At 43.8% G+C, this 26,209-nt stretch overlaps 4 protein-coding genes and 1 long non-coding RNA gene across 11 annotated transcripts; 3 read left to right on the forward strand and 2 right to left on the reverse strand.

The window, feature by feature from the left end:
• Positions 1–208: 208 nt before the first annotated feature.
• Positions 209–18,343, reverse strand: Dyb (Dystrobrevin). 5 transcript variants are annotated; one of them, XM_044393152.2, is made up of 8 exons: positions 17,788–18,342; positions 6,257–6,601; positions 6,101–6,186; positions 4,280–5,121; positions 3,205–3,811; positions 2,781–2,924; positions 1,397–1,440; positions 209–1,130 (listed from the first exon to the last, which is right to left on the reverse strand). In XM_044393152.2, the coding sequence occupies exons 2-8, from the start codon at positions 6,589–6,591 to the stop codon at positions 1,065–1,067; spliced, it is 2,124 nt and encodes a 707-aa protein (XP_044249087.1). In that variant the 5' UTR covers positions 6,592–6,601; positions 17,788–18,342; the 3' UTR covers positions 209–1,064. The 5 variants fall into 5 exon arrangements, with proteins under 5 accessions (XP_044249087.1, XP_017002719.2, XP_017002720.2 ...); XM_017147232.3 differs by lacking the exons at positions 209–1,130; positions 1,397–1,440 and adding exons at positions 1,460–2,171; positions 2,454–2,531 and having other exon boundaries at positions 17,788–18,343; XM_017147230.3 differs by lacking the exon at positions 2,781–2,924.
• On the forward strand, positions 5,068–5,652 carry LOC138912258 (uncharacterized). Of its 2 annotated transcripts, none has more exons than XR_011417767.1 (3): positions 5,068–5,199; positions 5,273–5,423; positions 5,536–5,652. It is a non-coding gene; the product is annotated as an uncharacterized lncRNA (long non-coding RNA). The 2 variants fall into 2 exon arrangements; XR_011417768.1 differs by having other exon boundaries at positions 5,531–5,627.
• Positions 14,097–14,894, forward strand: LOC108061164 (uncharacterized). Of its 2 annotated transcripts, none has more exons than XM_017147234.3 (2): positions 14,097–14,357; positions 14,412–14,894. In XM_017147234.3, the coding sequence occupies exon 2, from the start codon at positions 14,420–14,422 to the stop codon at positions 14,792–14,794; it is 375 nt and encodes a 124-aa protein (XP_017002723.2). In that variant the 5' UTR covers positions 14,097–14,357; positions 14,412–14,419; the 3' UTR covers positions 14,795–14,894. The 2 variants fall into 2 exon arrangements, with proteins under 2 accessions (XP_017002723.2, XP_017002722.2); XM_017147233.3 differs by having other exon boundaries at positions 14,101–14,357; positions 14,408–14,894.
• A 1,140-nt stretch (positions 18,344–19,483) lies between the features above and the next one.
• Positions 19,484–20,502, reverse strand: Tmem18 (transmembrane protein 18). The gene is made up of 4 exons (XM_017147244.3): positions 20,290–20,502; positions 20,106–20,223; positions 19,902–20,050; positions 19,484–19,828 (listed from the first exon to the last, which is right to left on the reverse strand). Exons 1-4 carry the CDS (start codon positions 20,347–20,349, stop codon positions 19,697–19,699), a joined length of 459 nt encoding a protein of 152 aa, XP_017002733.2. The 5' UTR covers positions 20,350–20,502; the 3' UTR covers positions 19,484–19,696.
• Positions 20,503–20,654: 152 nt separating this feature from the next.
• DUBAI (Deubiquitinating apoptotic inhibitor) lies at positions 20,655–25,279 on the forward strand. Its single transcript, XM_017147243.3, has 4 exons — positions 20,655–22,103; positions 22,162–22,493; positions 22,943–23,729; positions 23,794–25,279. Exons 1-4 carry the CDS (start codon positions 21,294–21,296, stop codon positions 24,361–24,363), a joined length of 2,499 nt encoding a protein of 832 aa, XP_017002732.2. The 5' UTR covers positions 20,655–21,293; the 3' UTR covers positions 24,364–25,279.
• The last annotated feature ends 930 nt before the right edge of the window (positions 25,280–26,209 follow it).

The raw sequence follows: 26,209 nt of genomic DNA on the forward strand, positions 1-26,209 counted from the left end.
AATGGCAACTCAATTTTGATTTGAAATTTTGAAAAAACGGTTTTGCAGAATAAGTTTGTAATTCAATTTCTCATTAATACAAAAACCAAAGAGAAAGTTTTTTGGTCTAGAATTTCAATAGAGTACAGATTAAAGACTTTAGCTATACAAATACAGAAACGCATCTCTTAATTTAATTGAAATTATGAGAGAAAGAAACATACAAAGGTTTTTTTTTTGTGATTGTTTAAAATGCCTTTTTATTTAGTTTTCTTCTTTGTAATATTATTCAGTAGTTATGTATAAGTTCTATAAATGTCGGATTTTCTCTATCTCGTGCTCTATGCCGTTACGATTATATGGTATAACTTTTCTTGTATGAATGCATATTATAAATTGATAATATATAAATCGTGTTTTGTTTTTCGCTTTTAGTGTTTAACATTGGGTTCTTGTTGTGGCTCAAATAGTTGTTGGCTGTATCGTATCTCAAAGTGTATAATGTGTGTATAATGTTTAGCATTTAGAATTTGATTTTAGGTTCTCAACAAGTTGCTAGTTATTAAGTACATAATATGTAAATGTCTATATCGTATTTGTATTACGCATTACGTGATTTGATTTTCGATTTGTTAAGTTTCATGGTAATAAATAACCGCTGGCGCGGGCGCTTAAAAAATCTAAAAGCCAATTACGAAATCGCGGAAACCTAAAAAGTAAAACGCCATACTTGTTATTGCCCTTTAGCAGTACGATCGTAAAAGTTTCAACGAGATTCAATGGATTTGCGACGACTGCAAGTCTTGTTTATCAGCTATATATTCATATTCTTTGCTTCGGTAAAATAATCATATATATGTGTTTACATTTACGTAGATACCAATCCGCGAAGTATAAATTATAATGATTAAGGTAGTGTAGGCTACGGCTCAATAAAATAATCAATAAATAAATTGCTCTAAGTCAACGTATGAGTTAAGGTAGGGTAAAAAGCTAAGCGAGAGTTCGTCCTCATCCGTCATCCAGATTCTAGATTCCAAAAGCCAGCTGCCTCCGGAGATCCCCAGTCCTGCTGTTTTGGGTTCTTAGTTCTTTTGCGAGTTAAGACTCCATTGTGCAAACTGCTCCTGCCATTGGCTATTCGCATTTGCCTGTGGAAACATAAGAATATCATGTTTAATTCTTGTTTTAACAACTTATTATTCTATTTAATACTCAAGTTAAAGTCTCTGGCATGCAAAGGCAATTGAAATTTCAGTGGCAATCACTACACTAGCTACAGGATATAGATATATAGTTGTATATTTTTTCGAATATCGAGTGCATGTACAGAGGAGAAAGATAAGTAAGGATAGACAACGGCAAAGAACAACATCTAGATCAACAATGAGCAGGATTTCGTGGCGAAATCCTTTACCTTTTCGTTCCACTCTTGGTTATACGATTGAGATTCGTCGAAATCTGAAATTGATCAAGTTTTTGGTAAACAAGTGTATAAAGTTTAAGGACACTAATTAAAGATCAGACAATTTATTCGAATCCTTTGAGTCAAGCAGCCAACGTGAATCAAATCTAGAGACTAACTAGGATGGACTGACTGAGATTTGAGATAGAGAGACGATTGAGAGTGCAGCGATGATGATGAGAGCTATATAGTAGAACTATAGAGATAACTATGGATAGAGAGCCCCGACTTGATTGATCTACCTGCTTTGGAGCGAAGTGGAGTGGAGATTCGAGATTCGTGAGTCGAGCGAGCTAAGAAGATGGTCTAGAGGCAGTAGATTTGGCATATTTTACCTGATCGGAGAGTATATATTTGGTAACCTATATATTGAGACTATACTTCATGATATAAGCGTGCATGATCAGCTGCAGTTCGTCGATTGTCTCACCGATCTCGTGCAGCGCCGGGAAGCCGGCCTGCTCGTCGTCGATGAACAGTTCCGGGTGGTTGCGGTAGCCCAGGATGCGGTTCACCTGCGACAGCTCCTCGCCCTGCCCGAAAGTATAATCGAAGTGGTCCTCCTCGGCGGCGTTAGGATACGAATAACCAAGGGGAACAGCGGCTGCTCCCTCGCACTCGAGATCCTCGTCGGTGCGGAAGACCTCCTCGTACTCCCCGCACTCGCAATCGTTGCACTCGCACTGACTCGAGTCCTCCGACTCGCCGCCCTCGATGTGTCGGAATTCTTAACCAGTTTTTTCGGGTTATATTTAAATATTGGATGGGCAGGGGTCCCCCGATTTTTTGACATACAGAAGAAATGAGCGAAAATTATAAAGGGCAACTAACTCGAATCGAAAACTGGGGAGGGTAGCTCAATATTTGCAGCACTTTTTCTTATGCCGTCTATTGGGGAAATAATCTAAAATCAAACGGTTTAAGAAAAACGAAGAAAACAAAAGGGAAAGTGGTCGCTTTAGAGAAGTGGGAACCAGCGGGAGAAGGATTTAGCCCCGGGACAACTTACCCAGTGGCATGATGAAGCGAGCCTGCGGCAGAGCACCGCTGCTCGTTGGCTGGGGCAACTGAGTGGCCCTTCCCCGTCCTGGAAAAACGGCGAGACCCAAAGACAATACGCACACCGAAAAAAGAACACGGATAAGCACAGAGTGAAAACATTCCAGGGATTGTGTTTTTTGGTGGCTCTAGAAGCGGTGCTACTACGAATTCTACTGGTGCTGGTGCAGTGCAGACCACCATTCAAGAGCAGGATTATGAGCAGCAGTTGCAGATGCAGTTGCAGTTGCAGTTTCACAAGCGAAAGCGGTTGGAGAGTTCGAATCCAACGATTTACCTGCGTTCAAATCGCTGACCATGTGCGAAATGGCCGACGTTAGATGATCGGCGGCCTCATTGAGCTCCGCATCGGGATTCGGAGGCGGATTCTGAATCGGATTGAGGCTGGGAATGGCAGTAGTGCTGCGCATTGGCGGTGGCGCTGCGAAGGCGAAGCGATCAAGAAACGAGTGTGTTTTTTTTGGGCGTGAGAGCGTGTGATTTTGGTGGTGATTTGATTTGGTGATCAGGTGATTTGGTATATCAGGTGTTTGTTTTTGGTGTTCCCGCCGAGTATACGATTAATATCTGTCTTAGCCCAGGCCTAAACTCTCGCGTTAACCAATTGCACACACAGGGGAACTCAAAATTTGGACAACCAATCGAACCTAACCGAAAAAGTAACCCAAGTAGAGGTATTCCCCCTTTTAATCCCTACTCACTTGCACTTCCGTTGGTGGCAAAGGCGCTGCGCATATCGCTGCTGATCTGGTTGAGCTGCTCCAGTTGACTTTGGCTAAAAGGACCATGGCCATGTGCCTGCTGCTGCTGCTGCTGTTGCTGCTGGAGTAGCTGCTGCTGGGTGGGCCTGCCTCCTCCGCCTCCTCCTCCGCCTCCCATCGGATGCTGCTGCATCTGCTGGGCGTGCAGGGCACTCATGGGTGAGGTGCCCAGGATGCCAGCTCCCCCGGGCATTGGTGGCGATTTCCCCGAGCGAGGACTCGAATTCGGCGTGGATCGGGGCGAGGCTGTTTGCTGGTTCTTCAGCATGCGCATCAGTCCCTCCAGCTGCTCCATCAGCTGCCTTCGCGAATCTTGCAGGGCACCCAGGTGACCCTCCAGCTCTCCCTTCCGCTGCCTCAAGGCACGCAGTTCGTTGATCAGCGCCGGATTCTCCGGGGCCATCTGCTCCGTCTCCTGCTGACGCCTCAGACGCGCTATCTCCCGCATTATCTCCTTGTTCTTGGACTCCAGTTGGGCGATCAGCTCGCGTTGGGCCCGCGAGTTGTCCGTGCCAATAGGCGTGGCACTGTCGGGCAAGTTGGAGGGCTGAAAATGAGATTATTACGGATTAGTAATTAGAAAATCCTATATAGACAGTAGGGTTGTTAAAAAATCTATAGTGGAGACTATCGATGTTTTTGGCTATCGATGGTGGTCACTATCGATACTATCGATTGCATCAAAAATTAAAGAAAATAAAAAACAAGTTGTAGAAATAATAGAAAATTATGAAAAATGTGTGGTTGACTCATAAAAATTATAAAAAAAAGTGGAACAAAGTTCGATGTTGAGCCTTAACAATTAAAATACCATCGTTTTCTTAAGTATATGTATACTTAAAAATACTTTTTTTCCTTAAAATATACCCAAAGTTGCATGTAAAATTCAATTCTTTTTTTTGAGCGATAGTATCGATTGTGGATTCAAACCATTGATGTTTTCTAAATATTAAAACCATCGAAAGTATCGATAGTGCTATCGATTTTTTTACCAACCCCAATAGACAGCACTCACCGCTCGGTTCTCCTGGGCCAATCTGGCGGCATAGCGGGCAATCAGGCGGTGCTCCTCGTCGTTGGCCGAGGCAGCGGCCACGCGGGACATGGTGGTGGTGCCGGCAGTGCCGCTGGCGCTGTCCAGACTGCGGCCTGTGGCCCGCGAGTCGAGCGTGCTGGAGCGATCGAATAGGCCGTGCTGGCCCGGTAAGCCCGGATGAGGATGCCCGGGCCCGTGGTGGCCGCCATGTACGAGGCCCGAGGGGTCCGAGAAGCCGTTGTGCGAGGGCAGCGGCGAGGGCGGCACGATGTGCGACAGGTTGAGCGTCTTCTCCGGCTGGTCGGGGAAGCGCGGGAGCACCTGCACCGTCTTCTCGGGCACACAGCGGAAGCTCTTGCGCAGCGAGTGACCGATCTGTTTGCTCGGCGACTTGTAGCTCGAGTACTCCTTGACCTCGTGATCGTTCTGGTGGTTCAGCGATGTCTTGCCGTGCCAGAAGCACTCCTGGCACAACTGGTAGGCGTGACACCGCTGACAGCGATAACGAAACCCGGTGAAGTTTTCCTTGTGGCAAACAGAGCAGACAGTCGGATGCACAATGGTCTCCACGGTGGCCAGCCGGTGCACCAGCGGCAGCCAGACGAGGCAGGACGGCCCCGGCTCGGACATCAGCGTGGCCATAAAGTCGTTCACAGTCACCTTGTTCTCAGCCGGAAAGATCTCCTCCTCGAGCCCCTCCTTGTAGTGGAATGTGGGCGACTCGTACACGGCCGCCGGCAGGGCCAGCACCTCGCGCAGGAACTCGCCCAGCTTCCAGGCCACCAGCTGGCCAGCGCCGTCCGAGATCTGCGAGAAGATGTCTGTGGAGTGAGAAGGTGAATTAATAGGGATTCTGTTCGACCTTAAGGGCTACAATATATACGCATGGTGAATTTCTGGTATTTATCGCATGCAATACTGGTAAAAGTGATATTACATAACATAATTTTTACCGACATTTTTCTCTTGGAGATTAACTGACTTCGAAAAAGAGAGGGAGAAGCAATATGGCGACTTGAAGTTAAATTACTGAGGGCATATCGAATTGAGATGCCTCATATCAAGGAGACAAGGAGACAAAAACAAACGAGGATCAAATTGTTATACGCAAGGAAAATTTCAGGTATTTATACGCATGTCAGATTTACCATGCAATACTGTTAAAAGTGATATTAAATAATATCATTTACACGAATTCTCTCTCTCGGCGATTAACTGACTTCGAAAAAGAGAAGGAGAAGCAATATGGCGACTTAAAGTTACATGACTGGGAGCATATCGAACTGAGATGATGCATATCAAGGGCTACACACAAAAACAAAACATGTCTGGATCAAATCGTTATACGCAAGGTAAATTGCTGGTATGTATACGGATGTAATTTTTACCATGCAATACTGTGAAAAGTGATATTGAATAATTAGGGTGTTCAATTGCGTTGCAAACTTTGTAAAGTGTAAAAGTGTAAATCAATTCCAACAACAATTTCTATACAAAAAAATTTTCAAAAGTAGGCCTTTAAAACTATTTTGTATAGAAATTGTTGTTGGAATTGATTTACACTTTTACACTTTACAAAGTTTGCAACGCAATTGAATACCCTAAATAACTTTTTGCCGAATTCACTCTCTCGGAGATTAACTGACTTGGAAAAAAAAAAAGGGAGAAGCAATATGGCGACTTAAAATTACATGACTGGGAGCATATCGAACTGAGATGCCGAATATCAAGTCAAAATTGATACCACATAACATCAAATTGATCATCGATTCATATCCAGTTTTTTTTTGGCTTACTCACATCTTAGTTTGTCCACCAGTTTGCCGGAGCACATGGTGGCCAGGGCCACTTTGATGGAGAACACGCGTATCTTGCCGGAGTTATCACTGCAAATGGGAAAAAAGATGATTGGTTGGTTAAATATGGATCGAATCTCTTTAGCACTAATCTATTTACCTTGTGTAGGCAGCTAGAAGCCAGTTGAGCAGCAGACCCGCCTTCGAGTCCACGGGCACCTGCTGGGCGGTGGGCAGGCGCTTGTTGAGATTGTGGTAGAGCGATGAGACCAGTGTTTCCAGCCTGGCCACGCTCACCTCGCTCTGCGGCTCCAGAGTGTTTAGACCATTCTCGCGAAATGCCTCGATCACATTCCATATGTCCACCAAATGGAGATTCGTGGACTTTTGTATGTAGCGCAGCTTGGAGGCAGTGCGATAGGATGCGAAGCGAATGGAGTCGAAGGTCTGCAGGCGCAGATCCTGCAGGATGGCCACACGCGGCTCCAGCTCCATTGCGATATGACTGAAATTTAATTAAAAAGCATATGTGTATGCATTACAATCAGCATAATCGTAGTTATAGTTATGCAGCAGCAGTAGCATCTAAGTGGGTCATTGCTTGGGGGATTGGGAGCAGGAATGCCGGCTATAGAGCATTCAACAGCCACCGCAGAGGGATTCCCCGACTGCCTGGGGAAGCTATTCATTCCACCCACTTTTTACATATTCCATTGTGTTGGGCGTCTGGCTTCGACAAGCTCGTTGTCTATGCACTGGGAAATATAAGTATATCCCATCCTGATTTAAAATTGAATCACTTTTGATGGGAAGTAAATCAAACGTCTTTAAAGTGGCTAATAGTGATGATATTCTACTTTCCGAAGAGTCTGTTAAAAGCCTATTCATCATAGGATTTATGATTCATATTCTTGGCAGCTGTGCCTTCGATTTTAGTATTTTTGCAAGTGTGACAACATCGTCTGGTGGTGGCTTTGGTTGCATCCCTGCTGGCGGCAATCGCCGGAAGAGGAAGTGAGCAATCCAGGGAGACAGACGGGGAATCCCGCGCCGCTCAGCCCCGCCAGCTAGTTAGTGAAACAAAGCGAATTTAATAATCCGCCTACGCGATAAAAGTTTTTGCTCTCGCATAAACCGCTTTGGCAGTCCAATTAATCGACAAGTATGCCCCTTTTTTACCTCCCCCCTCTTTATCCGGCGGAGCATCCTCGTCATCTCCTTGAATGAAGCATAATTCCACGCCAGAAGGGTGTCGACAACTTCAGAAGTTGCTGTCACATCACGCTTCTCGCTCCCAAGTTTTCGCAATTGATTTTCCATCTTTCACGATGGGGGAGAATACAAAAAAAAAAGAAGAAATGTCCTTGGAAAATGGCAAGTAGACATCTCTGAGTCATCATACGAAAATAATCAGAGAACTTTGCTGGGTGGATCTGGTTTCCATTTCTGCCTCACAATGCCAACATATGTATGTCCCATCCTGTCGTAGTCCTGCCTGCCTTGTCCTTTCATCAGCCACATCCAGATCCAGATTGCTGGCCAATTTAAACAAGCATTCTCATTTAAATGCCGCTTCCTTTTTCCTGCTGCCCTCTGTCAACTAAATGATAGTGTTATTACAAGACGGGGAAAATGCGGTGAGGGGATGGAGGAGGGGATGGCCAAACTGAAATTCAATTTCAAACTGCAAACTATGAATGGGACTGGAGACGAGATGATGAAGTAGATGACGCCAATGGGAATAGTGAACACTGTGGAAAAAACTTTGTCCAACTAGGGATTTATAAAAATGTTATAGGGAAATGCTTTGAAAATCCTTAAAAGATTTAAAATATTTTTTTTGACAACAGAAAAGTATGCTACATTTACTTTTATATGCCTTAATATTTTAGTTTTTGTATATAAATAATATAAATAAGAGGAAGATGTCTAAAATCATAATTAGCATTATTTTGAATTTAAATTTCTTATTAAAAAGCCGTCTCAAAACTTTTTTAATATCTTAAGAATGCCAAAGGACTATATTCTTGATTTTACAGGGTCGTTTTCATCTCAAAATGGGGATGGTTGGAAGAAAGAATGTTTGGAGATTGAGGATGATGAGTCACAAGGCCCCGGCGTTTCTCTGGTTATCCTCCTCCTCCCGCTCCTCTTGGACACACGTAAATAGAGCAACAACAGCCGTTAGGACATACATATATAAATATGCGCACCCACTCCCACTCCCACACCCACACACTCGTCCTCGCACTAGCACACTCACAAATTCTTGGGGCACGAGGCGAATGCTCTGCAAACATTTGCGCTCGAAAGTATGCAACAAGACCTGGCTGAATAATTTTAGTTTGGCCAGGGAAAGGAGGTTGGGGACGAGGAGGAGGAGCACCAAGAGGGGGGCAGGACAGGGAATTCCGCATTGCCAGCGGCTGCTGCAGTTTTGATGCTGCCACTCGCCCGGAGCGTTGACATCCTGCTGCTCTTCGCATGAGCGTCTGCCAAGTGGCCACCCACCGATTATACACACACAGAAAAGCATTATCGATTTAAAAAATATACCTAAAAGTATGCAACGACTTTCCTGTTTTCATTGCATACTTTTAGACACATTTTTAAGTGGTTTCAGAACTCTGGAGATCAGGAATTAATCAAAGTTTCAGCGGATTATAGATCTATTTAAAAAAACCGTTTGATTTATAATCCAATTTAAATACTACATTTTCCGTATTTTGAAAGTTTTTTTGTGACAGTACAGTAATAAATACTCTTTACCCATTTTTATTCTCAGTGAACATAAAGGGGGTTAAGGAGGCTAGGGGGCGTGCAGCCTTATTCGTGTCATTCAGAGATCTCTGCACTAAGAATTCTCTTTTTTCCGTGTCGACAGCATATTAAATTCCATTGCAAAAGTCCCAAACACCTCCTCGTTCTTTGGGGGATTTTCCCAATTGCAACCGCAATTGTTGGCAGCTTTTGTTGTGGTCAGCCAGCAGCTCAATTCATGCAGATTTCTCACTTGTTTTACATATTTGTATTGTCTATTGTTTATATTTTTCGTACTGGCATTTATTTACAAGCGCCCTTTAAAAACTTTTCTAACCCAGCAACTTCTGCTGGCGACACTTTTGATGCGACTTTGCCGGAAAATTTAAGTTGAAGTCATTAAACTCGGTTTGTATGCCAGAAGTTTGAACCTCATTACCGGCAAACTGCAATTTGCGATTGAACTCGTGCTTAAGTTCGGCCTTAAATGGGAAATGGGTCGGACTCGATGATGGGTTGCACCAGAAGGCAGAGGGGAAATCAGACAAATAAATACGGAGTATACATTTTATTTAAATGCGAATGTGTTTAAGAAATGAGGTCAGCATGTGCCGTCATTTTATTGAGGAGAACTGTGAGTGCAAAACATTTGTGTGCACCTATTAGATAATCTGGTAAGCTCTGGGCTTTCAATATTGTTAATTAAATGGAACAGAGAAAACAAGTCCATCAGATGCAAAACCAATATGGAATTGGAAGCAACAAAGCTGCAAGCTAACACTTAAAAGCCTTTTCAACATTCGAGAATACACATCAAAATATATTTTGTGACCCAAAACTTTTCTGGTTTAATTCTCCATTAGTCCGAATCAAAATTTAGTTCTTATTTATTTGCAATTATAATGATGTGACTGTAACCTTTCCATTTTGGCGTATAAAGTTGTTTAAAAGTGGTCAAAATAATCCTTTTACAGCCATTAAACATGAAGAGAATAAATCCATTTAATTAGCATATCAGCAGAAGTGGATAATGTTTTTCCTTTTGCGGCAGGAACTTTAAATCAGCCGTCTAAATAGCCAGCCATCCGACCATCCATCCATCTTGCATGGGTGACCCCAGGTGAACCCAAAAAGAACTCCTGGCACAGGTAAGTCAGCCAGGACTCACGTTGATGCTCAATTTACTAACTGAGCAGAAAGAAAACAGGAAAAAAAAAGAGGAAAATGGACGAGGAGCAAAGCGAGGAAACCGCATGGATGAAATATGAATAGCAACAAGGACGAGGACGATAGCGTGTCCAGGACCTGCATCAAAGTTACCTATCCCCCATCACCCACCCCACCCACTTTTACATTTCCTCCCCTTGCGCTTTGCGCTTTTCCCGCAAAACAGAACAGAAATTAAACAAGTTTCAGCTGCAAAAGTCCTCCGTGTCCTGGGATTCCTTTTCCAAGTCCTGCTAGTCCCGAGAGTCCTGGGTGCTGCTGTTTTATGCCATTTGCGTGCCTGGGAAATCAAAGCCAAACAACCGACTCCACCGATGATAACTGGGCACATAATTTGCAATTTCAGAGCGAGGGGGCGACCAGGATTTATTCCGTGTTAATTCCGACTTTTCCGTTTTTGCAGCAACAGCAGGACAACAGGAGATTGCATGTCTGGCCGAATTGATCAGCTCAAATCGCTGGCAACCGAGGCAATAACCTTTTGTCCCAGGTCCGAAACTCGAAATATGGCTAAAGGTAAAAGGCGAAAAGGCTGACTGCAACTACCTTGGAAAGTTAATTGAAAAATTGAGCCAACAGTGGATGTGCATATGCTCCATTTGGCATAATTGATGGGCCTGCAAAGGAAGTCACATAACTTGGATGGGCTCATTTATGCACAGGAAAAAATGATCAAACAATAAGGTAAAATAAAAATAATTAATTTAGGTGTCTAAAAGTATGCAGCAATATATTTAAAACTCACAAGTATAATGACTTCATTCAGAAAGGCGAATATTCTTTATTCATTGCATACTTTTCGAGACCTAAATAGACATTTATCAGAGATATTAGTGATTTCTTGAACAATGTTAAATGAGAAAGGCACTAACTATTGTAAAATTGTTGATATATGGTAAACCTTTCTATAATCCGTTTTTACTGCGTTTCTAAGTTATAAAAGCAAAGTTGCAAACACATTATTATCCGTGAAATGTCATGCTGATATGCCATATAGATAATACCGAGTATGATAACCAATTCTGTTGATATTTTTTCACCGTGCTCCAGCCATCAAAGCCAAACGAAATTAGTCCATGAGCACAACAAAAGCAAAGAGAAGCCCAAGCTCCCGATGGAAGGAAGTGGTGTCCCAGTTAGACGAGGCAACTGTCATCAGGCTCGTCAGAATGCGCAGGCGGAGTAATTATGTGTACAGCTCGTAATGGGAGCATGCAGGAAGGGAATGGGAATGGGCCTTAGATGGTGACAGGGGTTCTGTGCCACTTACTGCACTTTATATATAAACTCAACTGGCGGAGCCAAGAGCGAAATGCACATTCCACGGCACCACAAAGCGCCATTAGTTGTCGCCGCTCAAGGATTTCCAAAGGGATTGAACCGCCGAGGAGGCAGGTTGGATAAAGTGTACACCAAAAAGCTTAAGAAACGGAGCCATTCGCTTTGTTTGAAGTTGTGTAGTGGCAGCTGACGCCCGCTGAAGAGTTTACTGTGGCCATAATCCTCCAGAGCTCTCGGGGGATTTACCTGTCCGTTCGTCCGCTCTTTGTCCGTAAGAAAGTGCTGACAGCAATGCAGATGATGACGACGGCTGGTGTTTGCCCACAGCCACCTGTCCAAGGTCAGATAAAGCCCTCTTGAGAGCGGCGATAAAAGAGGGCTTGCAGTGTCTATGACTTTTATTGCATTAAAGTTAAACTGTCAGGTGAAGTATAGCCAGATTTGTAAACTTCATTCTATAATAATAGAGTAGAACTAATAGACTCATTCAATTAATTTAAATCAACGACTGCCTGCATTAATCAACAACCTCGCTCTTAATTAATAATAACACATATTTTAGAAAGTAACTTGGCAAATAATGAAACCAATGTGAAATCGTCTAGAATCTCATTAAATAGCTAAATGTTTAATCAATGTGTTGTGTAATTTCTCCCCTGTTTAACGCAAACAATCGGAGTTAATCAAGCGCAGAAAGCAGTAAACCGTAGGGTAAATTAACATTCGAAGGTACATATGAACTGCATTATTCAGTATTCCGAATAGCAATAGTTACGCATTTGTTAAATCACCTGCACCTGCAATCCCACCGCCCACAGATTAATGAATGGCAAACTAGCCCACACTTACGAGTAGTTTCAAATTCCACTCGAAATATGCAAATTCTCGGCTGAGCAATTCGTAATTGATTGCAGTGGAAGAGGAAAAGGGGAGATTTGCAATCAGTTACCTCAGGTTATAGATTCCAAGCAGGGGGTGTGACAATTGTTTCGACACCCGACATGATCCATCGATGACAATCCCCAGTATAATTAGCACAGATGAGCGAACGATTCGCAGTAAATATTTTCCACTTTATCACCCGAGTCACGCCCTATTTATACCCGTTACTCGTAGAGTAAAAGGGTATACTAGATTCGTGCAAAAGTATGTAACAGCTAGAAGGAAGCGTTTCCGACCCCATAAAGTATATATATTCTTGATCAGGGTCACTAGCCGAGTCGATCTAGCCATGTCCGTCTGTCCGTCTGTCCGTCTGTCCGTCTGTCTGTCCGTCTGTCTGTCTGTATGAACGCTGAGATCTCAGAAACTACAAAAGCTAGAAGGTTGAGATTTCCCACACATATTCTTTGTCTTCCTACGCAGCGCAAGTTTATTTTAGCCAAGCGCCACGCCCCCTCTAACGCCCACAATCGCCCACTAACGATTTTAAAATGGGTCCTGCGCCCACATCTTTAAAGATTTCCGAAAAGTATAAATGCAATTTTGTTGTGTATATTTATACCTATCGAAATGTAGAAGACATTTTTCAAATCGGACCATTCATTAAAAAGTTATACGCTTTATAAATTGTCAACATATATCTATCTCCCTCGCACTCCCTTTAGCTGAGTTACGATTATTAGTCGGGACACCAACCCGACACAGCGTTCGCACTCCCTTTAGCTGAGTGACGGGTATTAGATAGTCGGGACAACAACCCGACTATAGCGTTCTCTCTTGTTTTGGCATATGAACGTGCGCTTTGCAGCGGAAAAATCGAGGAAAAAATAGAAACAGAAAACTAAGGCCAAAAACAAAGCGAGAATTTGGGAACCGAGCTAAATGGTCAGCTAATTGGCCAAACGAGTCGAAAATCAGCAGACAGAATGTCGCTTAAAGTGTGCCAAAGTGTTTTGCACAAGGGCACTAAAAAGTGGGGGAAGTTTGTGGGTGGTTTTCTGGTTTTTCCTTTTCTTTTTTCGGTTGGATGTGTTGTAACCGAATATGGGAAATTATTTCTAGCTTCTGCCCACGCACTCGTAACTCATAATCTCTTACGAAACAGAAGGGCAAAGCTGCACAGACATTAAAATAAACATTCGGTGTGGGCAGTTTTTCTCATTTCACGATCCATTTGGATGGCGTTCCCCTATCTCGAGAGCGTTGATAACGATCTGCAAAGCAAACAGACCGTAGCCGATAAGATATATTCAGCTAAACCGAGCGAATCTCGTCTGGGGGGCTGGAAAATTGTGCAATTTCTATTACAGTTCTCTCTTTATTTTCCTTTTTTTTTGCCATGTCAACGACAAAAGTCAAGTCAATCAAGTGCAATCGAAATGGGAGTGGAATTGGAATTGGAAATCGAATCGCAGTCAAAGAGGTTGCGGCAAAAAGGGAAACGACAAAGAAAAAGCCCCACAAATCAATGCAGGCCAGGGCTAAAGTGGTCAAAGTGGGCAAAAACCCCTCCCCCATCGTAGGGAAATCTGCAAGTCTGGTGCCTTTCTTTCTTTGGGGTTTCTACTTACATTTTGCATAAATCTATAATGAGATTTGAAATGCAACTGTCACACATAATGGCATTGTCCAGTGACCAATCAATGCAGCTTAGCAAAATGCCACAATGATGATATAAGCATGGGGAAAAATTAAGAGGAAAATTAAATTAGCTCTTCGCTTTCAACGGCTGAAATCAAAATTCCACTCGTTATGGTTTCTCAAATAAATACACAGCTAGTTCCAGCAAATGCTTTTCAAATATATTAAATATCCGTGGGGTAAACAATATTCAAAGCGGAAGTTGGATGCCCAAATATTTATTAGCCATGAACATTGTTTACAAACAAAATGAAACGATCGCCGTATATTAACCCCCTGCCCCCAATATAATGCCATACTTTTAGATTATACAGTTGGCTTTTGGCGTTCTATGGGAAATTATTGGAGGCGATTTTCGAAATTCTACCGAATAGAGAAGCTTTTTGCTCGCGCCCAGTAAAGTCCAGAATGTGAGTAGTTGATCTTAAGTGTCATGCCTTTGAAGGACCTTCGATATCAGCCAGAGATCATCATGTGCCACTGTGGACAGTTCAATCCCTTCTACATTGGACCCTATCCGGAATGCGCCTGTGGGGATTGTCCCTATGGAAAGTACTCGGGATTCACGCGATGCGGTTGGAGTGGCGGCAACGGACCCTTTGGCACCACCTTCTGTGATCCCTGCGGCGGGGATTCCCGGTATGGAGGGGGTGGTTTTGGAGGAGGCTGTGGTCCCTGCTGGAATCCCTTCTCCGGTTCTAGTTGTGGTCCCTCCTGTGGAACCTCCCGCTGTCCCCCATCCCGTGGATCTCCTTGTAGAGCAGACTGCTGCATGATGGGCTCCAGTGGATTTGACTGTGCCTATCCTGGCCAATCCTGCCGCCCATCCTGCTACCCTTGCTGCTGATTACTGTGTACTCGTATTCCTGTGGCCTCTGGACTTTACTGTGTGCGGTTAATTGGTTTCTTGAGCAAAATTGATTGTAAAGCACGAACAATTATGGTTAGCCCTTTGGGTTTTGCTGGGTTTGGTCTAAAAATAACCAGATGCTTTCCGCTCCAATCGCCAGCAAAAATCCCCCCCTGTAATGGAATGCCCATACATGACTGCCTCTTGGTTATGGAATATAGCTGTCGCTTTCGATATCCATGCCATACATCAAAAGGGGGTAGAATCTGGGGTTGTAGGGGGAGAAACTGGGAAAAAGGAGGTCGGCGCCGCTAAATGCGATTACAGCATAAACGATTAATTTTATTGCAGAGTTCCGTAAACTAATTAAAGCACAGTGGACACAGTCAGTGGCGGAGGAGGCGACTTCAAAGAAAGGGTTAATTGTAGTAGAATGCCCCTTCTTTCTTTCCGCTTTCTTGGTTTTCTTCTCTGCATTTTTTGCCTTTGTCTTTTCCGCAGTTTTTTCGTCGTCCATTTTCTAGGCCGAAATTACTCCATGGCTGTAGAATTTACGGGGCCCCAAAGTTCTTGTTCTCCTTTTCAGCATTTCTATTGCCATTGTTGTGGCGGCTGTCATGTTGTGGGTGGCCGCACTCAACTCTGTTTGTTTTCTATGCTGCACTGGGTGTTGTTTGTCGCTCTGCTCTTGTTTCCCTGCGTTCTTCTTTTTCATGTCACGCCTCATTTAGCTTTTCACAACATTTCCACATTTCCACCCACATCGCACATAGGCCTTGCGTACATATATATCGCATAGTCTCGGAAATATCTGGGGATCTGGAGCAGTGCTGCCTAATACTCTTCACTCTCGGTTCTTAGCACACATCAAAATTAACCGAAATAACTAGTGGGGTGTGCGTGTGTGCCTCGTATCTGTGAACTAGATCAAGCTTCTTCGTCTTGAGATTGGAATGCTCCTCCTAATGAGCCGCAATATGTTCGAGTTAATTGAATCTGATCGAAGTTGCCGGGGCAATTATCAACAAATAGCCAATAAATACTTAAAGAAATGGGGTGATAGAGGGGGACCTTTATAAATAAAAGGGAATATCATAAATTTCTTAAATATATTCAAAGTATTTCCCTTGGATTGAGGATTGAGGATTGACAAAATGAAAGGATAATCCTAGATATCCTAAAATCCAATAACAAAAAACTCAAAATATAGTTTTCTAGAGAAGTTTCCATTTTAAGGAACAACCCCCCGAGTTCTTTGATTTATGTAATCGTACAATTAAGAGATCGTTAAAAGAAATCCTTAAATCCAATAACAAAAAAACCCAAAATATAATTTTCTAGATAAGTTCCCCTTTTAAGGAACAACTCCCCAAGTTCTTTGATTTATGTAATCGTAAAATTAAGAGATCGTTAACAGGGCAATGAGTCGTAAAAGCAGCCCAATTAAAGCTACTCAAAGTCTGGCAAATTTTTAAGACACTTTCTTTATCTTAGATACTCCGCGAGAAATATGGCTGCGAATCGGCTTTGATTTATTACCCTGCGATAATGCGCTTTATGTATGTGCGGTGTTACCCCCTTTTTCGGTTTGGATCGTGTTTAATGTTTAATGCGATTACTGATACGAAATTATCTGAGCCCGAAAGTGAAATTCGCTGATATCGGAAGACCGCTTCGATCTATTTGCGACTTGTAGGTGTTTGGAATGCCGAATGACTTCGGCTTTCGAGCTTCGTTTTGAACTTCGGCTTGGCGCACCTGCCCCGTGCGCTCGCCCTCTCTCGCTCCCACCCGTTGGAACCCCCTCCCTGGTGGCCTCTCTTTCGCACCTTCGCTTTTGTTGGTTTCGCTAGTGGGCCGGGTGAGCAGCCGCCGTTTTTCAAATGCTAAAATTGGCGATTAGTCAAAATGATGTCACCGAGTTATTTTGATTGTTTTTTTTTTATTATTTGTATGTATTTATTTTGCTTGACTTTGGCATTTTGGCGACATGCTGACCATAAATTCCGTATTATTGTTTTCCCCGTCAATATTACTGATTGCTTAAAGAGGCGGGGAAAAGGTGGGGAAAAGGCCAAGACGATAAGCGATAAAATGCTCTGACCCGCGGGCTCAAGTTATGTGTGAATTTTCATTAGCACGGCAGTTCAATTATATTCGCTGAGTTAATCATTCCACCGCCGGCCATATGGCGGTATCTGATCTAATCTTAATGGGTATAAGGGTCTATTAATTAAGGAATGTGTTTCGAATTTTATAGGCATTTTTTCATATTATTAATTTTGATATGAACATTGAACTATTAACTCATTTATTATATAGTCTTTTATCCTCATTTGATATTGGAAAGTTTACTGGTATTATAAAGGCTTATAACAAATGTCATATTATTTTATTAATCTTTTATTATAGGCCATAATTCTGATTTAATTATATTAGACAATATCTGATTAGACTTAATAAATTTTTTAGGAAATCTCTTCTGTTATTTACCATAAAAATAATAGCCAAAACATTTGCAATCTATTTATTATTCTTCATGACAAACACCCAATAATTTTGATAGAGTTAGGTGTGCTGGAGAAATACGAATTAGGGGCGTGGCGCACCCAATAAGAAATTCAGTAGATCGGCAATATTTAAACTATGGTTTCACATATGGACCAAGAATACAAAAACCAAATCCCACTTACTAGACCTACCAAACAAAAATATTTGTAAACTAAATTCCAGCAGCAACCGCAAACAGGGGTGGTTAAAAGGGGGGCCTTTGGGAGGAGGGGCGGGGGGCATAAGGGGGCCAGACGCTTTTTATGAATGAACATTTTGCGCTGCGTCGCCAACGCGTCACTCATCTGAGTTTCGGTATCGTGGAAATCTACTACGCAATTCGAACGGGGGAAAATGACAAATCTTTGCCACATTTTATTGCTATTGTTAATGCCTGCTTGGGAATTCGGATAATGATAGTTGTGTTTTTTGTTGTTTACCTTTTGCAATTAGCAACCTTTATTTATGCGTCACTTTTTTTTTGTTGTTCTGCTGCGCGGATTCGGAGTTGCTGCTTCTTCTTGCTACTTCTTTCTCCTTGCTCTTTGCACTTTACTTGCTTTATTTTCACCTGCTGTTTGGCTGTTTACACACAATAACTGTAGTTGCAAAACTCGCATTAACGAGCGAGCGAGAGAGAGAAAGACGGCGAGATGGAGAGCGAAGAAGATGCTGCGCCCTTTGGCCCTTGGCTTAAAAATATGGTAACAGAAAGACTTCTTTTTTTCCGGGCTACGCTCGTGGGCTTAAAACACATACACACCACCGACCGCACGCACACAGGCACACACTCGCAGGAAACGGAGCCTGGCTTTAATCCGCACTCTAGACTGCACTTTAAGTGGGCTTGCCAACGGTTAATATGTCGCGCAACTCCCGGATTAACTCCGTGCGAATATCTTATCAACAGATTTTGTTTACACAAAATTCACTTGCAACATCGCGCCGCGACACTGCTTCATCGACACCCACAAGCCAGCAACAACAAAAAAACGCTGGCCGCAGTGTTACCAGACGGGAAAGTGTGTTTCCCCTCGAGTTCATAAACGCCCTAAAAAATCCTGATTTCCCGCTAGTTTTAAACGACCGTTTTATTTCAAACATAGATAAATAAATAAAAGTTGATCACACGGTCTAAGCTGAAAAGAGCAGTTTAGTATTAGTTATTTTGTTCGATTACTAAAATTGTGGATTCGGATTCGTAAACATTTAATTGGATTTAAAAATGCACAAAAAACAAATATAAAATATGCTATCAAAAGGGTAAGTTTTATTGCAATATATATTTGTTTTCCCAATATTGGAGGAAAAGGGGTAAATATAATATATTGTATAAGCTCTACAGCTTATTGATTTTTATAACACTTTTGCACATTCTTCGGATTGAGGAATCACTGGAAGATTGCTGGGGTTGCTCATGGCTCATTAAGTTCCTTAAGGCACTTATACAGAGCAACGCGCCAAATATAACTTCTTTGGTTATAGGCCTTCTCGGCATTGTCAAGGCAAACGGATATATTTCCTTGGGATTCTTGATATTGTGTGAAAAGAGTAGACTCCAGCTGGCGGAAGACGTCAATTATGGCCGTTATGAGCTCGTATTTTGTATACTTCAATGAAAAAGAACAATAGGAACAAAGTCAACCAAATAAGTAATTGAATTTATAAATATAGTATATATGCCAAGTATATTTTAAATGTAAATAAATTGATAGCTTTTTATTATCATTTAAAACAAATGTTGTTTTTACATTGTCAAAAATCAAAAAGCCTACTTTCAATAAAGTTTTTTCTATTATTTTGTTAATTATTCCTATGGCAGCCATAAGATAAAACATCTGACTGAAATTATAATACCCTCTACAAGGGTATAAAAACGTAGCAATTCAACAGTTTAAGGAATACCATAGGTGTTTAGCAATACCAATACCCTTAAATGATGATTTCCGCTAAAATTTACATTAAACAACTTGAAAAACTTCAAGTAAAAAATCTAGAAGGAAAGCCCCTAACAAAAGTTAGAAATAAAGAGGTGGCAATGTTAATTAGGTGTATAACTTAGCCAATCGAAATATTCGGTTTTGGTGGGGTTCTTTGGTGGGGTTCTTCAGCCAAAAAATTGCACAATAATACGAGTTTATTTTTAACTTTAATCGAAGAAAGTTTTTAATGTTTATTTTTATTTGAATTTAATTAATAGAAGCCGTAAGCTTTGCAGACAACTATTACTAAATGGCAGCAAACTCTATTTGAAGCCCACAGTGCAAGATCTCTGATTATGCTATCCTGAAAGTACAATTCTCACAGCTCTTCTTATGTTTTTAACAGCCTACGTTCTAAATTTAAATTCTATTCCGCCTTGACGTGTTGTGCTGCGGATTCCGATTCCGTCTTATTTTGGCGTTCCTTTCGAATGCGCTCCTTCAGCTGGGCTGTTTTCAAAGTCACCATAAGCTGTGTGGAGTTGTACAGCCAAGTGCCCTGAAGACGAAACAAAAATTATTGAAAATTTCAATTTGAAATCCTGAAATACATATGTAAATCTTTTACTTACAATCAACAACATACAGTTGAGCAAAATAGGAATTGAGAAAACTGTCGAGATAAAAAGGCCGTTGCTATCGAAGTATTGCTGCTTGGAGAAGGAACTCCAGTTCTGCGCCGCGTACTCATTTATGCTCTCGGTGAAGTAAACGGCCAGCACTGCGGAAGATAAAGCATTATTGGAGATATCGGGGGAGCTACAAAGACCACGTACGCAGTACTAGGAACAGGAAAACCTGGAAATTCGTATTGTTCCGGCTGAGCAGCGCCGTTGTGGTGGTCAGGATGTGCACCATTATAAGGCCAATAAGCCACGGATCCTTCCAATCGATCTGAAAGACGTAAACATATAGCCAAATTATAGGACTACCGGTTAAGAAAACAGGCGAAGCACTCACGCTGAGTAGGAATGTCCAATAGCCATTGACCTCGTTGACCTCGATTTGACCAGGATGCATCGTGTGCTATAGATAGGTGATCTATAGATGGGTTATCTGCAAAATGTTTTTATTTCCAGAAACAGAAATGTTCGAAAGTCGAGTCAAAACAAATATCATTGGCCATTCACAGGGCAGCGCCTTCAGGGCGGTCTAAGCACGTTCAAGCGGGCGTAGAACTATCTGGCAGCACTGGCGATAAATAGCTGGCATTTTTACGAGGAAATTTAAAGAACATCGAACTGTCAAGGTGATGAAATGATTTGAAATTCGCCTTGTTTAACCAAATATTACCATCAAAGTGGAAATATAGCCCATATAAGGCCTCTCCATCTCACCCCTGCCTTACCGTGCAGAGTCGCCCTGCATGTCATACCGCTTGAACGTCTCGATAACGCTTTCACTGACTCAGTAGACAACATTAACAAATCCGAAAAATATCACAAAGAATTCGTTGAAAAGCCGTCTAAATTGTAGTTACTAGGGTGAAACGCATAGCGCGCAGGCGACCAAGACAAAGGCACATCGAGTGCGCACCGAGCCGGGTCAGCAGACGACCAGGAAACACCCGAAAAAAGGGGCCATAGATGTGGCACGGGCCACCGAGCAGCACATTCGTCTAGGATTCCATTCCATTCGATTCGATTCGGCGGAGCAGGAGTGCGGAAGGAGGTGCAGGCGCAGCTTCTGGCCGGGATCGGGCAGGGATCGAGGAGCACTCGAGACCGCTCGCAAGGTCGCACAGTCCCAACGTAACGACGACACGTAACGGAGCGCGGTTCAAGGACACGCGGCTCAGACTCCTCGCTGCGAGTCGCAGGCAACGCAAAGGCCGCTGTGTTCGGGCGCTAGGCAAGCCGAAGCCTCCGTCCCCAGGCAGCTGGAAGCTCCAGTCGGCCCAGTGGTCCACCAGCCTACGCGCCCCCCACGTCCACGCCCACGCTAGGCGGCGACTCCAGCGCCAGATGGCCGTCAAGCAGAACAACAGCGAGGCGGGCGACGCCTCGGAGAGCTCGGGAGGATCAGGAGGCGGTGGTTTGCCGCCCAGCGCCAAGCCCTCCTCCGCCCAGCTGCCCGACGAGAACGGAGCGCCCGAGGGCCTGGGAGCGGTGAATTCGCCCGCCGGCGAGAGTTTGAACTCCAGTCGAGCTGGCAAGCGGGATATAAAGACCCTGTTGGCCCACCTCCATAGCCTGGACGGCCTGCCGGAGCAGGGCCACAATGTGATGGCCATCTGTGAGCGGGCCATTGTGGATCTGGCCCGTCTGCAGATCCCCCGCGAACGGGCCTCCTGTCCGCGCCTCAAGGAGGACGTGCTGCAGGTGGGCGCCTTCCTGGCCACGCGCAACGAGAAGTTCCACCAGATGTTCTACCTGCGCGTCGTCTACGAGCTGATCACCAAGCACTCGTACGAGCCGCCGCCCTTCTGCGCCGTGGCCATCGTCTTTCAGCTGTTCAACTCCGATCAGATCCTCGAGGCGGTGCACTCGCTGCTGGAGCAGAATGTGCAGGACTCGAGCATCCGAAAGACGGTGAATCTGCTGTGCGATTGGATCACCTACTGCACCTTCTGCAGCAACCTCAATCTCTGGGTGCTGGCGCTCCTGGACGGACTGCGCGATCAGGGCAAGCGGGCGCTGCTCGACGAGATTGCGCTGGACAACATTGAGAAGCTGTTCCATGTGATGATCTTCCCGGCGCTGCGACAGAAGGCCGCCCCGGTGGTCTTCCGCATGCTGACGACGATCAATCAGACGCCCGAGGTTTTTCACAAGGTGAATTTTGGGTTGAAAGTATATTTATTGAGTGACTTATAGATTTTTCCCTTCCAAGATCTTGCCACGCATCCCTCTGGTGCTGCAGTACATGAAGAGTCAGTCGTCCACCATGGACGAGATTGGCCTGGAGACGCGCAATTGTCTGCAGCAGCTGGTGGACTTGACCAGCGCCCTCATGCTGCGCTTCTACGATCAGGATGACCTCTATGTGGCCGCCAAGAAGGCGCTGCAGTCGTACGAGCCCTCGCCGAACTGCGTGGCTCTGGCGCGAGCCATGCACGAGAATGCCCAGCCGTGGGGTCGGCGGAACGCGAGGGTCGGACTAGTTAACCTGGGAAATACCTGCTACATGAATAGCGTTCTTCAGGCTTTGGCCATGACCAGCGAGTAAGTGGAGCCAAATGGTTGAGGGTTATTACTAGACATCGGACTTTAGGTGAAATCGTTTATTTTAAATACGATTTAAAGCCACATTTGGTTATAAATTTTATTTATTAAGTTATGCTTAGATTTAGGCCAAACTTAATTGAGGTTTTTGTAAGAAATTTTTAACCAATCAAATTTGGCTTTAAATCTTATTTAAAAAAAAACGATTTCAATTAAAATCAGATGTCTAGTTATTACTTAATAGTTATGAGGTTCAGTTTCCCAATTACTGTTCTGTTGAAAGCTTAAAGTGTAAATATTTATATTCCCTGTTTGCAGCGGGTCTTTTTGTTTACAAACTGGTTTTAGATTACAGTTTCACTTAAAGAAATTAATCAGCAAGGCTATATATTTTGTTTAATTGTTTATATATATATATATTGTATTTAATACCCCCTTACCTCTTCCAGCTTCAGCAGGCAGCTCCTGCTCATCGAGTGCGACTCGCCGCTGCTCATGAAGATGCAGCAGCAGATCGCCCTGATGCACCACTCGCTGCGCTACGAACTGACGCCTTCGCGAGTGCTGAATGCCACCCGACCGCCCGGTTTTACACCCGGCCTTCAACAGGACAGCTCCGAGTTCCTAGGATATCTGCTCGACCTGCTGCACGAGCACGAGATCAACAGCGCCTCATCGGCTGCTCGCAATGCGGCTTCTCCGAAGGCCAGCGATGATGTGCCCGCCCTGCTGAGCGAGGAGATAGTGAGCAGCGGCGTCATCCCATACAACAGCAAGGATCGCGAGCTCAAGCCCACTCCCACGCCACCCGCAACACCCACCAAAGGCACAAACTGCTCGGGACAGCCGGCCAATCCAGCGAAGCCTCCCTCCACCATCGACAAGACCTTCGCCGGGAAGCTGTCCACCACCTACCGATGTCTGTGCTGCGGCTGGGAGAGCCGCAACGAGGACAGCTTCCGGGAGCTGCAGCTGTCCTTTCCCGACGACAAGGACGATTGCGGGGCCACCAACTACTCGGTGCAGGACCTGATCGAGTACTACTGCTCGCCGGAGAAGCTGGACGGTGACAATCAGTACTTTTGTCCGCAGTGCAAGAAGCTGTGCGATGCGGAGCGGCACATCGGGGTGACCCAGGCGCCCAGGAACCTGATTCTCACGCTCAAGCAGTTCAAGTACGATCAGAAGTACCACTTTCGCACTAAGCTGATGCATAAGGTGTTTCACGATGAGAGTGTAAGTACCTGAGATTCTTTTGTTTTGTGTTATTAAAATAATAAATATAAAATATAAATTCCAGGTCACTGTAAAGATGTCGGCCACGGAGATGTCTACGGTGCACTATGATCTGTATGCCGGAGTTGTGCACGCCGGCTACAGCATGGATTCGGGTCACTACTTTACGTTTGCCGCTGATCAAACGAAGAACTGGTACAAGTTCAACGACAACTTGGTTACCCACTCGAAGCCCGAGGAGATGCACAACTTGACTTCGCCTAATACGCCGTACATTCTGTTCTACAAGATGTGCGGCCGCTCCAACGAGTCGAACGGCGAATCGGCCAGCTGCAGCAGTTCGAGCCTGGTGTCGGGAACGAGCCAGCAGGTGGTCACAGTGCCTCTGTCACCCCCACTAACCCTAGAGGAATTGCCGCGCCAGCTGCGCGACTACGTGAAGAAGGACAACCATGTCTACAACGAGGAGTTGAAGATGCAGCGCTTCAAGCGCGGCAGCGGCGGTCACGGCAATGGATTCGCCAGCCGTTACACCTTCGGCGGCGACGGCGACGAGGACGATCAGGCGCCACCGCCGTCCGGAGGATGCGGCGGCAACGGACTGGGCATGAACATCAACCGCTTCGTCTTCTGAGGAGCAAGCGGGAGCAAGGGAAGCGAGCACTCCGGAGGCCACTAGAACATATATTTGTCTACTTTATAAAACACGCGCATACTAATCTAAATGTTACATATATATATATATAGCCAGTGCATAATCAATCGAGATATATATACGGCTGCGTATATCGAGTGTGTGAGAATAGCTGGCTGCTGCGCTCGTTCACTAGCTCTTCCTGTTGTTGCCCATCTTTATCCTCTCCTAGATCCATGCTCCTCCTTCCCAATCCCAAAACATCAACATACTCATCCTCTCATAAAAACGCAAACTATCAATGTATTTCCATTTACAAAATTGTTATGATTTTTTTGTTTTTGTTAACACAAACCTAGTTGTAGAACGAGCATATATGCGTAAACGTACATATATATAATTATAACGATTAAAAGCATCAGAATTAGCCAGAGCAGAGAGCGATATACTCGAATCCGATTCAGCCGATCTAAGAAGACCACTTACTTCCAAAGCAGTAAATCAGAAATGAAAGCACCTTAGTTCTTAACACAACACTCTCAACAGCTCGGAGTAAAATCATATCTCGAGTTGCAATCGAACTAGCAAGAAGCTACAAATGACTTGTATAAATAGTTGCCGAGAGCGAAATCGAAATCGGGCTATAACCCTATAACTCGGATCGTACCATTAGTTTTCCTGTTAATTTTGTGAATTTTAAAAACATTTGCCAATGTGCGACACGAATTTGTAATTGATATATAAATGTATCTCTTTGGATCTGGTGAGCAGAGGTTGCGATGATTTTTGAATGTTATTGCAATTAAATTGGAATAATTTCAAAGAAATTTGTATATGGTGTATGTCTATTGATAACCAAAATCTATACTATGCTATGCTATAAGTGTATCAATAAAGAAAAGAACAAGCCCAAAAATCGAAATTATTAGAGTGCAAAGCGGGAATAAGCTCGAGTTTACATTTTTAATTTGGTGTTTTTTCATTAAAACTAAAATACATTTTGAAGTCAAAAATTTAGCTTACAACTTTCTTTACTGAAATATGGGTAAACAAATGATTTTTAATTTTTAATGAATTCATAAAGAATTAAAGAAAATATTCATAGATAAAATTCCCAGAGGGAGTGAATAAGATCCCAAAGGGAGTAGAGAATCAGAATAAAAATGTTTGATTTCAAAATCAGAATTTAACCGCGAAATTTCAAATTCAAATGTACTAAAACTATCGATATTCAGTGCAAAACCAGAAAATTATCGATTTCCGCTGCCGGCGGCGGAAAATCGGAATCGAATCGCCCACCACTAGTTTCGGAGGGAACTTTCTTCTAACGAACTTTCTTCTTTAAAATTCGGCAAAGTTTTCGGCAAATTCTTAAATCATGTCTCGGAGCCGCTCCCGCGCAAACTTCGCAAGATTTTTCGATCCAGACGAGCAGATCCACGTGGAGGAGCCCACCCGCTTCGTGGAGCAGCACGAAGGCGACTTTGGAGGAAATGTGGAGCTCCTCCAGGACTTTGGCGCGTTCTTCGTGGCCATAAACGAAGTCCACATAGGCAGCCTCAGGTGCCTCATGTACCTGGCAGTGAAGGAGGACGCGTCCCAATGCCCGCGTGCATTAATGCGCTAGTCACGTTTTTAATACTTTTAATCCTTAACAGGTATTGGAAACACAAGGAGTAAACGCAATTGATGTTGCTTTAGAATATAACAACGCTATTGACGCAATTAACCACTATGGAAAATATTCAAAATTAGTGGCATTTATTACAGATAGGAACAGCGTAAATATGGGGTTCGAACAAATGGTCAGTGTGCCCCACATTATCGACAAAAAACACCTCAGAGA

Source organism: Drosophila takahashii, chromosome 2R (genome assembly GCF_030179915.1).
Source record: "Drosophila takahashii strain IR98-3 E-12201 chromosome 2R, DtakHiC1v2, whole genome shotgun sequence".
Taxonomy (NCBI): domain Eukaryota; kingdom Metazoa; phylum Arthropoda; class Insecta; order Diptera; family Drosophilidae; genus Drosophila; species Drosophila takahashii.